General features: G+C 47.6%; 1 protein-coding gene across 6 annotated transcripts in view; it reads left to right on the top strand.

The window, feature by feature from the left end:
* The window catches only part of MTOR (mechanistic target of rapamycin kinase), a 56,205-nt gene that overhangs the window by 15,687 nt on the left and 27,515 nt on the right, over positions 1-13,003 (top strand). For all 6 annotated transcript variants that reach the window (XR_015049038.1, XR_015049037.1, XR_015049039.1 and 3 more), the window contains exons 15-38: positions 53-258; positions 423-545; positions 699-782; positions 886-978; positions 1,160-1,294; positions 1,547-1,676; positions 1,777-1,973; positions 2,189-2,242; positions 3,404-3,490; positions 3,757-3,924; positions 7,586-7,698; positions 9,006-9,168; positions 9,352-9,444; positions 9,634-9,762; positions 9,842-9,984; positions 10,368-10,530; positions 10,785-10,930; positions 11,103-11,181; positions 11,437-11,576; positions 11,723-11,823; positions 12,044-12,159; positions 12,333-12,410; positions 12,613-12,720; positions 12,865-12,990. Coding sequence is in view for 2 of the 6 variants with exons in the window: in XM_085845048.1 (XP_085701174.1) it covers positions 53-258; positions 423-545; positions 699-782; positions 886-978; positions 1,160-1,294; positions 1,547-1,676; positions 1,777-1,973; positions 2,189-2,242; positions 3,404-3,490; positions 3,757-3,924; positions 7,586-7,698; positions 9,006-9,168; positions 9,352-9,444; positions 9,634-9,762; positions 9,842-9,984; positions 10,368-10,530; positions 10,785-10,930; positions 11,103-11,181; positions 11,437-11,576; positions 11,723-11,823; positions 12,044-12,159; positions 12,333-12,410; positions 12,613-12,720; positions 12,865-12,990 (2,975 nt within the window). In the remaining 4 variants the exon portion in view is untranslated. The remainder of the gene's footprint in view (positions 1-52; positions 259-422; positions 546-698; positions 783-885; positions 979-1,159; positions 1,295-1,546; positions 1,677-1,776; positions 1,974-2,188; positions 2,243-3,403; positions 3,491-3,756; positions 3,925-7,585; positions 7,699-9,005; positions 9,169-9,351; positions 9,445-9,633; positions 9,763-9,841; positions 9,985-10,367; positions 10,531-10,784; positions 10,931-11,102; positions 11,182-11,436; positions 11,577-11,722; positions 11,824-12,043; positions 12,160-12,332; positions 12,411-12,612; positions 12,721-12,864; positions 12,991-13,003) is intronic.

Raw genomic sequence — 13,003 nt, 5'->3', positions numbered from 1 at the left:
AGCATTCGCCACCCAGATGGGATTTTAATTGTTAATTTCATTTTTGAAACAGACCCAGATATCCGTTTCTGCGTGTTGGCCTCGTTGGATGAGCGTTTTGATGGACACTTGGCACAGGCTGAGGCCCTGCAGGCTCTCTTTGTAGCCCTGCACGATGAGGCGACAGAGATTCGTGAGCTGGCCATCTGTCTGGTGGGTCGTCTTAGTTCGGTGAACCCAGCCTTTGTCATGCCTTTCCTGCGCAAGACCCTAATCCAGGTAAAGACCTTTTCTATGCTGGATGATTGATTGCCCTTGTATTTTTCAAATGGCTGATTAGGGATTCTTGTTGAGTTGATTGTTCTTTAATCTTCAGCAAATTCAACGTCAATTTCAGCCCAACGGTAAATTTGTTTTCAGTCATTTTTTATGGTTAATTGCAGATCCTCACGGAGTTGGAGCACAGTGGTGTTGGACGCAACAAGGAGCAGAGCGCACGCATGCTGGGTCATCTCGTAGCCAATGCACCTCGTCTAATCCGTCCATACATGGAACCGGTCCTCAAGGTCAGATCCACCTTCTACCAATGCACCTCTTGTCAGGACAGAGATTGATAGCGTGTGCTGGGATATAGTTACTTGATCATACTCTGAAAGTGGTGACCAGTAAACGAGCAGATTCAGTTGGTCCGATTATGATTCTCTTTTTGAACTTTTCAGGCTTTAATACCAAAGCTTAAAGATCCTGATCCAAACCCTGCTGTGGTTATTTCTGTGCTCGCCACAATTGGAGAACTGGCTCAGGTGAGTATCTCCCCACAGGCTCGAGAACCATCAATGTGTGATAAAGGAAAGTGATTGTGCTTTCTGTGCTATATGATCACTGGCTTCATTATCTCATGAACAGGTGAGTGGGATGGAGATGAGGAAATGGATGGATGAGCTATTCCCGATCATCATCGATACTCTGCAGGACTCATCGTCCCTCGCAAAGCGCCAGGTTTGTTATAATTCTGAATCGGAAGACATTATTCTGCTTGAGCCTGTCGAGTTAAATCCACAAATGGCGAAACCTGCCGGCCCCTTTCCAACGAGGTTGGCCACCTCTCTCCAGTGCAGCGGGCCTCCTTTTCCAGCCCAAAAAGCTCTTACCACATTGGCCGAAACCATTTCCTTTACAGGTAGCACTATGGACCCTCGGGCAACTGGTGGCAAGTACGGGCTCGGTGGTTGTCCCTTATCGCCGATACCCTGCCTTGCTTGATGTCTTGATCAATTTCCTGAAAACCGAGCAAGCCCAAGGAATACGCCGTGAGGTTCGGTCTCATTTATGGCTCCTTCGATCTTCTTTGTCTCCTCTGTCTTTGTTTGTCGTCTTGCTCTCAGTCAAGGTTTGTCTCAGTCTTTAAGTCAATGTACACTGCTGCTTGATCTGTCTATTAATTTATTTATTCTCATGGAGTCACTGTCCATCTTTCCTCATTTCCCGCAATCCCCTATAACCCTAAATCACATCCATCCATTTTGCTGATACCTATCCTCTTTCTCTCTACCGATACATTTGTCAGGCCATCAGGGTGCTGGGCCTGTTGGGGGCACTGGATCCTTACAAACACAAGGTCAATATTGGGATGATAGACCAAGCAAGCGATGCCACGGCTGTCAGCATGTCCGACTCAAAAACGAGCGCAGATGCAGGTATGTAGTGAACGTGTTTAACTACACCTTCAGCTTTGATGCATGTACCTTCAACCTCAACTGCACATTTTACCTGACCTGCTTCACTTTACCTGACAAGGTGACTGTAGCACCAGTGAGATGCTCGTTAACATGGGTAACCAGCCACTGGAGGAGTTCTACTTGGCTGTTGCTGTGGCAACGCTAGTTCGCATCCTACGTGACCCATCCCTCACCGCACACCATGCCGTGGTGGTACAGGCTATCACCTTTATCTTCAAGAGCTTTGGTCTCAAGAGCGTCCCTTTCCTGCCGCAGGTTAGAATACAGAGCAGTTTCTCCCGAGAGCCGCAGAACATTTGGGGAAGGGCCTGTATAGTGCAGTCTCTCCGCAGACAATTGAATGGCTCATGTGATAAAGTAGACTGATGTCGTATTTGCATTTTATCAGGACAAATGTATAAAATTATCCACAGATGTACTCCGATGTAACTTGCCGTATTTTGACTCGAATATTCCATTTCCCTCTGTAGGTCTTGCCCTCGTTCTTGAGCGTGATACGTTGCTGCGATGCTGGGAACCGTGAGGTGAACCCTCGTCCCCTACCCCCAACCCTCCACCCCCTCTCTATGGACTGCCACGCAGCCTTCTGCATGAATATTGGAGGCATATACAAAAACCGGACTAAGCTAGCACTGAACCTCACTGCCATGTAAATTTAAACGCTTTCTCATACAGACGGTGTACTCGCACATCGTGGTCTGCTACAATGTTTGTATTGATGTCTGATATGACTAGCACACAAATTTGTTTGCGATCATGTGTTTTGCTTTATTAAAGTCTCGTGCGTGGGGTCCAAAGTCTTCATCGGATGTGTTAAATGATGGTCTTCCTGTTGACAATTTATCATCTTGGTGTATTGGGGAGGGGGAAAGGGTACTGGGAACACTAAAATTCTTAGTTTGTTCCCAAACTTCTCTCTCTCTCTCTCTCTCTCTCTCTCTCTCCTCTCTCTCTCTCTCTCTCTCTCTCTCTCTCTCTCTCTCTCCTCTCTCTCCTCTCTCTCCTCTCTCTCTCTCTCTCCTCTCTCTCCTCTCTCTCCTCTCTCTCTCTCTCTCTCTCTCTCTCTCTCTCTCTCTCTCTCTCTCTCTCTCTCTCTCTCTCTCTCTCTCTCTCTCTCTCTCTCTCTCTCTCTCTCTCTCTCTCTCTCTCTCTCTCTCTCTCTCTCTCTCTCTCTCTCTCCTCTCTCTCCTCTCTCTCCTCTCTCTCCTCTCTCTCTCTCTCTCTCTCTCTCTCTCTCTCCCTCTCTCTCTCTCTCTCCTCTCTCTCTCTCTCTCTCTCCCTCTCTCTCTCTCTCTCTCTCCTCTCTCTCCTCTCTCCTCTCTCTCTCTCTCTCTCCTCTCTCTCCTCTCTCTCCTCTCTCTCCTCTCTCTCTCTCTCTCTCCTCTCTCTCCTCTCTCTCCTCTCTCTCCTCTCTCTCCTCTCTCTCTCTCTCTCTCTCTCTCTCCTCTCTCTCCTCTCTCTCCTCTCTCTCCTCTCTCTCCTCTCTCTCCTCTCTCTCCTCTCTCTCCTCTCTCTCCTCTCTCTCCTCTCTCTCCTCTCTCTCCTCTCTCTCGTCTCTCTCCTCTCTCTCCTCTCTCTCTTCTTTCTCTCTCTCCTCTCTCTCCTCTCTCTCCTCTCTCTCCTCTCTCTCCTCTCTCTCCTCTCTCTCCTCTCTCTCCTCTCTCTCCTCTCTCTCCTCCATTCAGTTCCTGTTCCAGCAGCTGGGTGTCTTGGTTTCGTACGTACGGGAGCACATCCGGCCTTACATGGATGAGATATTTGCTCTTATCAAGGTATTTGACGAAAAAAAAAAAATTTTATTGCAGTAAGTTCCATCCAAGAAGTTCCAACACCTGTCCAACCTGATCCATTCCCATCCTGCCTCTGATTCATTTTTAATTATCTTCAGCTAAAATAACCTACTACATGCTATCACCTTGTGGATGCACACTTTGTTTGACCTGGCCACGCTCTTTGTAAAAATCAGCCGTACTGAATTTGACCAACTATACACCGGTTCAACCGAGTATATTCCTTATTCCCAAATTGATCTTCCCAGGAGTACTGGACGCCAAACTCGCCCATGCAGGTGACCCTCATCTTGCTGGTGGAACAGATAGTTGTGGCACTTGGAGGGGAGTTCCAACTCTTCCTGCCCCAGCTGGTTCCTCACATGCTCAGAGTCTTCATGCATGACAACAGCCCCGGGCGTGCTGTCACAGTCAGGGTCGGTATTGTGACGCATCTCGTCTCTCCATCACCTATTCCTCATTCCACCTCTCTCGCGCCTCTCCTCATTATACCTCTTCTCCACTGGTGATATGTTAATGCATTGTTGGTGTAATTATTGGTTTTCATATAAATCTTCTTTATTTCTGTGGTACGAGAAATGTCAGCATTAATTTCTACAGGAGTCTAATTATAATGAACAGATACATTTCATTGTTTCATTATAACGAACAAAAAATGGTGCAAAGTGCCGATGGACAGGACAGGAAAGGAGAGTCGGTGAGAATATAATATATCGGGTTTAGTAATGGCTGATAACGTGAAATGGTGAAGGCTCGCCATTTTAATGGAGTGTGGAGAACGTCGTTTCACAGGTTCAGGGAGGGATTTCCATAGCCAAGAGAAGATGGAGACATAAGAATGGAAATGAGCAGGTAGCTTCGATTTGGAGAGGGTCACGAGGTTTGGGTTCCTAGCCAAGTAAGTATGACGTAGTCAGACTACTGATGGACAAATACTTGAGAGAGCAGGTAAGGTGAGACCATAAGTGAAGTGATAGAAAACTGCTTGGTCACTAGCCTGTCCACAATGGGAGAGGTGCAGGTCAGGGCAGGTATGGGAGAATGCGATGGAGTAGCGTGTCGCTGCATCCACTTTCCAACGGTACTCCAGGGATCTCCGTCTGGCCAACCCCAAGCAGATGCCTGGCCCATCCCCATCTCCTTGACTATGTTGATCAAGCAACTGCAACCACGAGGCATGTGGTCAGCCCATTGGCCTGCTCCACTCACGAGGCTTCCTCACTGAAAGAATCTGGGGAGCAGGATCAGCGTCAGGAAAACGAGCCACATGTCCATACAGCCGCAGCTCATGCTCACGGACTATGCAGGTAACAAATCTCATTTGAGTCTCTCTCAGCAACCACTCGTTGGACTCAGTCTGACCAGCGATGGCCAAGGATTTCCCGAAGAGACCTGGTATCAAAGGAGTTAAGTGTCCATCTCAGATCCCTGGTCAGAGTCCAAGTGTCACTCACATCTGTAGAGCAAGACGAGAAACATCGAGGACCTGAAGACTTGGACTTTCGTCTTCCTGCACAGGTACCGACGGCGCCACACCCCATGACCCAGTGAATCCATGACTCCCCAGGCACAACCCAAACGTCTATTGACTTCTGGCTCACAGCCAGCAGAGACATGAATATCACTGCCAAGGTAAGTGAATCTCTCCGTGACCTCAACATCCTTACCACAAATGGGTCCAGACAAAATTGCAGCATCCAAGATGTCAATGAAAGCCTGGATCTTAGTTTTGACCCAGGAAACCCATAATCCCAGTGGCTCAGACTCCTCAGTCAGCACCTCGAGGGCCCCCAAAAGAATATCCAGTCTCTGCAAAGATGACTGCATCATCTGTGAAATCAAGGTCAGAGATCTTGACATTCCCAAATGATGGACCACAGTGTCATCTATCTGACGTCCTCCCGAGAATCCAGAAAATTCAAGTGCTGAAAAGTGTGGGGGCCAGTACACACCCTTGACAAACTCCAGTCACAACTGGAAATAAGTCAGGGATTGATCAGTTTTGGTGGCACCCCAGGAAGATCAATAAACCTCCAGAGGGCATTCCGATTCACTGAATTGAACATACATTGTAAGCAGCCCCTGCCGAAACTCTCATCTGCGTTCGGTGAGGACTCGAAGAGCAAGGATACAGTCAATCGTTAACCTCTTTGGTGTAAAGCCTGACTGCTCTGGATGCTCGTGCTCAAGCAGATGGTGGCGAACCCTATCAACAATTATCCTTGCAAAGACCTTGCCCGGCACTGAGAGTAGTATCACCCCTTGGTAGTTGTTGCAGTCCTGGCGATCACCCTTCCCTTTCCAGAGAGGGACAACAAGGCCCCTCATCCAGTCGGTTGGGATGATGCCTGTGTTCCAGTCTGAGCACAGAACTGCATGCAACGACACGAGTACAGCATTTCCACCAGCCTTGAGACATTCAGCATGGACGCCACAGACCCCAGAAGGTTTACCCCATTTTAACCCGTTCACCGTCGCCTGTTTTTCCACAAACGATGGTGGATCACAGTTGATTTGGGGGTCAACAATAGGGATAGTAACACCCATGACATTCAACTCAACAGCTGGTGAATCAACCTGGTACAGTAGCTCAAAGTAACCGGCTCAGCGGGGCTTCACTTCGGACTCCTCTGTCAAGAGCCTACCACCCTCTGCTCTAACTGCAGTACACCGAGGGACGGGCTTGGAGGAACGCAATGCATAAATTCCACTGCAAGCAGGACTAGAATCACTTCACCACAGGTGATGCTCTGCCCCCTTACAGATTCCTCGTACATAGGCCTCCTTGTCCACCCTCAGTGCAAGTATAGTTTTACGCCTCAACTCCCTGAACAGCTCAGCTCTGCCATTAAGTCTGGTCCTGTGACTCTGGTCAATGGTATCCAGTGTTCCTTGAGAGAAAAACTTATTCTTCACCCGAAGGTGAGTTCCAAGACATCCACCACCACCGTCAAGGATGGCAGTCTTGAAAGCACTCCACAACTCTTTAGGATTCCTCTAAGCACCCAGACCCCCCAAATCCCCAATCATCCTGTTCACAAACTCCTCAGCTACCCTCTCATCCTTGATCATGCCAACATCCAGCCTCGGCTTGGATGGCACCATTCTCCCGGATTTAAGCTGCAACTTCAGAGTTGCTACAAGTCTGTGGTCAGTATTGAGGAACTGAGCACTCCGGTAGACCCTGCAGTTGTGGATCATCCTCCAGCGACCACCAACAAGCACATGGTAAGTCTCCTTTGCCACACCACCAGCGTTGGAAAACCAAGTCCAGCGATGAGCCTGTGGGCCCTGAAACCATGAACCAGCCACCCTCAGTCCATGACTTCTTGCAAAGTCAAGGAACTTAGTGCTATTCTGGTTCACAGCTCCAGACCCAAGGAGACCAACACACGTCTCATCACCATCCCTATCAGTTCCAGACGATGCATTGAAACACAAACACCACACAAAACAAGTCCTGGTGAGGGTCTGCAATCTCTGGTTGCTCTTTATCTTGTTGTAATAAGTGTTCCTTATAACGGGGGCTCTTCTGTGTAACTCCAGCTGTGATTATTTCAGTTGCAGCTGTTGCATTCCCATTCGTTTAACAAATCAATGTTTTTGATTCGTCGTTTGTGTTTTGAGTCGAACGTAAATAGGCACGCTTCCCATTTGTGCAAAATGATTCATTGGACCTGGTCATTGAAATAGTTTCGCTCAACACAATGAAAGTACAAACACAAAAAAGAACCCAGGCTGAAGAACCACGACCTGCGGGAGGGAACTCAGTGATGACATCAAAGTAGCAGATAAACCAACAAGTCGAACTTGGAACAAGCCACTCGTCATGACATGATGTTACAGTGCACATTGGAAATTTGCTGGGTTTTGGTGAAATCAATGTCGATGCGGTTACTCGGTTTCACCCGTCCCTGAAGGAAGGGAGTGTGCGTCTGTGCACGCAGATATACTTGAATATAGATTGTTCATTCTGAGATTTAATGTAATCAATTTCCTCTGTGAAGGTTATTCATTGGTAATGCTCAGTTCTGTTGCTGTTTGTAATGCTCAACATTGCCACTGTGACCATTCCAGCTCATGCAGGCCATGCAGCAGTTTGGTGCAAACCTTGATGATTACCTCCACCTCCTGTTACCTCCTGTGGTCAAGATCTTCGACTCGTCTGACATTCGTACATCTGTGCGCAGGCAAGACCTGGGAGGGGTGTGGGGGTGCGGTTTGCGGTGTGTGACACTGAGGTAGAACCTCGTGCAGACAAGCGAGCAAAAGTAAAAAGAACAACATAGGTTCAGCACGATGAACAATACATATCTTCTCATGAACTCCTGTGGCAATGGCAAATAAATGATTATTTATTTATTCGTATGTAGCCCATGACTGCTTGGCTGCATCATTTTCTGTGGGTGTGGCTGTGCCGCTGATGCAGTGCCGCTATTGCCAGTACACTGGAACTCATTTTGCTGACCTCGGAAGGATTACAGGCCGAGTCAACCCTACGTGGTGTTAATTCCACGTCCCGACAGGGGCTTGAACTCAAGGCCCTAAGATCTTAAGCCGTTAAGCAACACCAGGCCTATTTAGATGATGCTGGAGGTAGACTGTCATCCTAAAAACCACAGCGATGTGGATGAATGAAATAAAATGAGTTTAACGATGAAACGGGAGAGGGACACATTCACCAATATACAATTGAGGAATGGACAAACAAATTTTCCTCAACGACCAACATTAAACTGTTACAGGCGCAGACTCACACAGACACACAAGACAAGAGTAGAGAGAGAGAGAGAGAGAGAGAGAGAGAGAGAGAGAGAGAGAGAGAGAGAGAGAGAGAGAGAGAGAGATGGGGAGGCAGAAGGCTTCGGCCTTTCCTCTTTGAGGGGCTGTAGTACTTGGGTAGCATGGACGAGTTTTAGCTTGGAGGATGGTGTGGTGTGTTGCATGATGCTGCACCCCAGACTCGTAATAGACGAGGCTCCAAACGCTCACACCAGACTGCTATGGAACTTCCATGCAGACATACGCAGCATGAGCGAGGGGCCCCAGTTCTGGCACGGACTGCAGACGCTGACTCAGACTGTGACCAGCACAGCCACACTCACCACAGATTGCTGGCAGACTCTGTCAAACTCCTTGCACCATGCCCCTTGTGGTGGCTATTAAAGGATCGGCTTGTGACGTCAGCACTGCCTCTCCATTGGGTGCTGCCGGCCAAGTGATCCCTTTTCAATGTTCTGGACTGAAGCTCCACCTTTTCCGACACCACGGCCCACCCATGCTCGATGTTAAGAAGTAAATAAAAGGGGTGAAGGTGAAGGGAAAGCACACAGAGGGGAAAAATAATACAGAGGTCTGGCAGGAAGACAAAGGTCGAATGTGACCTGACAGCACTAATTGCGGTAATTACAGGACGATTATGTGACATTGATGATTAAATAACTGCCTAAGTAACTCCATCACCCCTTAAGCCATTATTGTCATGATATCATTCTAGGACTGCACTGGAGACTTTGGATTGCCTGTCACATTCTCTGGACTTCACGGACTTTGCGTCTCGTCTGATTCACCCGGCCGTACGGACGCTGGATTCTGACCCTGAGCTCCGCATTCCTACAGCTGATTTGCTCACCTCTCTCGCCCTGCAGCTCGGAAAGAAAGTATGGTCTTTTACCCACTGTCTTTGGCTTTCATCTTTGGTCTACTAATCAAGCACAACTAAGTCACAGCATCGGGTTATAGCGTGAAAGCTTTCAGAATTTTGACCTGCTTATCCAACATGTCACAAATTGTTTAATTGATGAAACAAAAACCTCATAGATTGATGTGTTGCTTCTCTTCAGTACCAGATATTCATCCCAATGGTGAGCAAGGTAATGACAAAGCATCGTATCACGCACACGCCGTATGAAAATCTGGTCTGCCGCATCCTTAAGGTATTGATTCTTTAGCAACTGCTGCTGCATAGATTGTCGTTGATGCATGCTGCGGTAATTTTAATATATTTTTGATAGTTAACTGTCATTGATGCAAACGATGATCATGAGTATCATTGCCTTGGAAGTTGTCCTTCTTGCTGAACACTTGAAGCTACAACACCATATCTCCTTTGTTCACCCCAATAGGGAAGCCCGCTCGCAGAGGATGATGAGGAGTTGATACAGCAGTGCCGGCAGGGCCGGGGAGGTCCGACAGAAACCCCCGAGTCAGGCTCCATCAAGAAGATGCTTCTTAGTACAGCCAACCTTCAAAAGGTCGTTGTCTCACTCTCTATCTTCTTATGTCTGTCTGATTCTGACACATTTTGTTGACTTTCCCATGTGTGCATGGCAGGCATGGGGAGCAGCTCGCCGAGTTTCCAAAGATGACTGGATGGAGTGGTTGCGGCGACTTAGCTTTGAGCTTCTTAAGGAGTCGCCCTCTCCAGCTCTGCGCTCCTGCTGGCCTCTTGCCCAGGCCTACACTCCTGCTGCCAGGTATACTGCTTGCTGCACTCATCTCCACAAACTGAAAACGACAATCTTTCTTCGTATTCCAGCTTGGTGATGCAATTGTTCCACTGAGCAAGGACTGCACAGTGCGGACACGAGCTCCGTCGTCGTGACAGCCCGCCTTTACTGCATCTTCTTCTCCAGGTCTTTCTACTCTGAAACCTATCCTGGTTTTCCAGCTTTGGGAAATGTTAAGGTCTTTTAGTCGTGGAACTCAGCAAGACGTTGGGGTTCTGCAGATTCTTCTCATTCACCATCACGCTACTCAATAATTTGTGGAATTTGCTGCAAACCCACAACCTTCAGAAACCATTATAGTAATGCATGACCATTGATTTGTCACTTTATTCTGCCTCGTCTCACCACAGGGATCTCTTCAATGCAGTCTTCTTGTCATGCTGGTCGGAGCTTCTTCCCCAGCAGCAAGAGGAGCTGGTACGCAGTATCGAGCTGGCATTGACCTCTCAGGATATCCCAGAGGTGACGCAGACCCTGCTCAACCTCGCCGAGTTTATGGAGCACAGTGACAAGGTGAGCAGGAGCGTTGGGAGTTGAATGCTTTTATTTATTTAATTGTTTTAAAACAGAATGTCCGGTTCTTCAATTTGGTTATTAGGAATGCTTTCGCACCATAATGTAACAATGGTGGGAAGCCAGGATGCTTTTGAAATACTCAGCTGGACTCTGCAGCATTTAACCTAATTTTGTCCTTATTCTTTTCGTCTGAATGATCTGTTGCCCTTTCCCACATTTCCCACCACACCAAAATAATTCCCACCCTCCAGGGTCCACTTCCTCTACAAGATGACAACGGGGTGGTGTTACTGGGCCAACGTGCAGCACGATGCCGTGCGTATGCCAAGGCGCTGCACTACAAGGAGCTGGAGTTCCAGAAAGGACCAACACCTGCAATCCTCGAATCTCTCATCAGGTGCAACATTCGGCCCAGCAGAGCGAAACCGCATCCAAACTCAAACAATTGAATTTCAGGAAACTGGAGTGAAAATTGCTTTTTGTTGACTCTATTAAATCAGAAGAATTTTTCAATAAAGCCACACCTTTTGACCTTTTGGGATGACCTTAACCTTATGATGTTCACTCAGCATCAACAATAAGCTGCAGCAGCCAGAAGCTGCAGCCGGTGTTCTGGAGTATGCCATGAAGCATCATGAGGGAGAGCTGGTGAGGAGTCACAAGTTTGGATGACACAATGTGGTCTAGTTCTCAAGTTAACCCTCACCCCCTCCAATCCAGTGTTACACACATACAGTATGGTATGGTTTTACAAGGTGTTAAGAAGCAGCTCCAGCTTTCACCTCGATGCAAGAAGCATTGTGTAAATTATTTCCTGTATAGTAAAGTACATAACTAGGCTGTGCTTAAGCTGCCACATTCCTATAGCAGACCCTTATGTTGGCTCTGCATCAACATCAACAGGAAATCCAGGGCACGTGGTACGAGAAACTTCATGATTGGGATGACGCCCTGGCAGCATATGAGCGCAAGATGGAGGTGGCTCGAGATGACCCTGAGATAATGCTGGGGAGGATGAGATGTCTTGAGGCTCTGGGAGAATGGTATGAGTGAAGATGCTGTGTTAGCTATGGGTCAAAGAGTAAGGAGTGCTTGAGGAACTGGAGAAATGTAGACAGGTATGCAAGATAGGTATGGGGGTGATGGAGCAGTTCTGCTTTTTGTACTAACAACGTGCCATGCGTACCAGGGGACAGTTGCACCAGATATGCTGTGATAAGTGGACATTGGTGAGCGAAGAGACGCAAGCCAAAATGGCTCGGATGGCAGCCGCTGCAGCTTGGGGCCTTTGTACGTACCTCGTCTTTTTGATTTTGTTTGTCTCGTCGATCTCACCTAATGGTCCGTAGCTGATGGGTCACTCACTTTTATGGATTTCTTCTTGGATGATGCTTGAATTTGCAAACCTTGTTGTGGAAGTCTGTCTCACCTTGTTTATTTGTTGTTTTTAAATAAAACTGAATAGCTGTCTAATGCACTTCTCATACGTTGGTGATTCTCTCGGTACAAGGCCAGTGGGACAGCATGGAGGAGTACTCATGCATGATACCCAGAGACACTCAAGATGGTGCATTCTACCGAGCGGTCTTAGCCCTGCATCAAGACCATTTTTATCTTGCCCAGCAGGTAAGTGTAAAATTCGAGCACCTCGGTATTAAATAAACAAAGAAAAAAAACACACAATCACATCACTCGGCTGTTTGTGTCTGCTGTTCTCGCATCATATCTTGTTTATGGGTTTCCAGGCTATGCGCCACAGAGCCTTAACCAAACTCCCTGTTTTTCTTTTCCAACAAAAGTGCATTGACAAGGCGAGAGACATCCTCGATACTGAACTCACTGCCATGGCTGGAGAGAGTTACAGCAGAGCTTATGGGGTGACTTGTCTTGCTTCCACCTCTTCATCCTTCATTCTCCCAAGCTCATATTTTCTCTTCTCGTTCTCCCTCACCTCTTTGCTCTTCTCTCTTCACGTCCCTTGTCTTCTCTGTCAAAACTTTGTTCGTTATATATCCCGTGATTCTAGGTCAGCATCTCACTGTCCTTGTTGTGATTTATTTATCTTTCTGTGCTCGACAGGCAATGGTTTCATGCCAGATGCTGAGTGAGCTGGAAGAGGTAATGCAATACAAGCTTGTACCTGAGCGCAGGGACATCATTCGACAGACGTGGTGGAACCGACTGCAGGTGTGTGCTTTTGTAATTATTATTTTTTGAAAGGTTTGTTTTGTGTTTGTAAGGTGCGAGCACATGATTCTGGAGGCGTGATTGACACGAAGATAAATGAGGTGGTATGAACGAGGATCCATAAACAGGTTGTGGTGTGTGCAGGGCTGCCAGCGGATTGTGGAGGACTGGCAGCGGATACTTATGGTGCGATCTCTTGTCCTTTCCATACATGAGGACAGCCAGACGTGGTTAAAGTATGCTAGCCTTTGTGGAAAGAACAGACGTCTGGTGAGTTGAGTCT

Source organism: Eptatretus burgeri, chromosome 11, assembly GCF_056783735.1.
Source record: "Eptatretus burgeri isolate ZD-2024b chromosome 11, Ebu_testis_v1, whole genome shotgun sequence".
Classification (NCBI taxonomy): domain Eukaryota; kingdom Metazoa; phylum Chordata; class Myxini; order Myxiniformes; family Myxinidae; genus Eptatretus; species Eptatretus burgeri.
The sequence above is the reverse complement of the archived record's forward strand: the minus strand, read 5'-3'. Positions and strand labels throughout refer to the sequence as shown.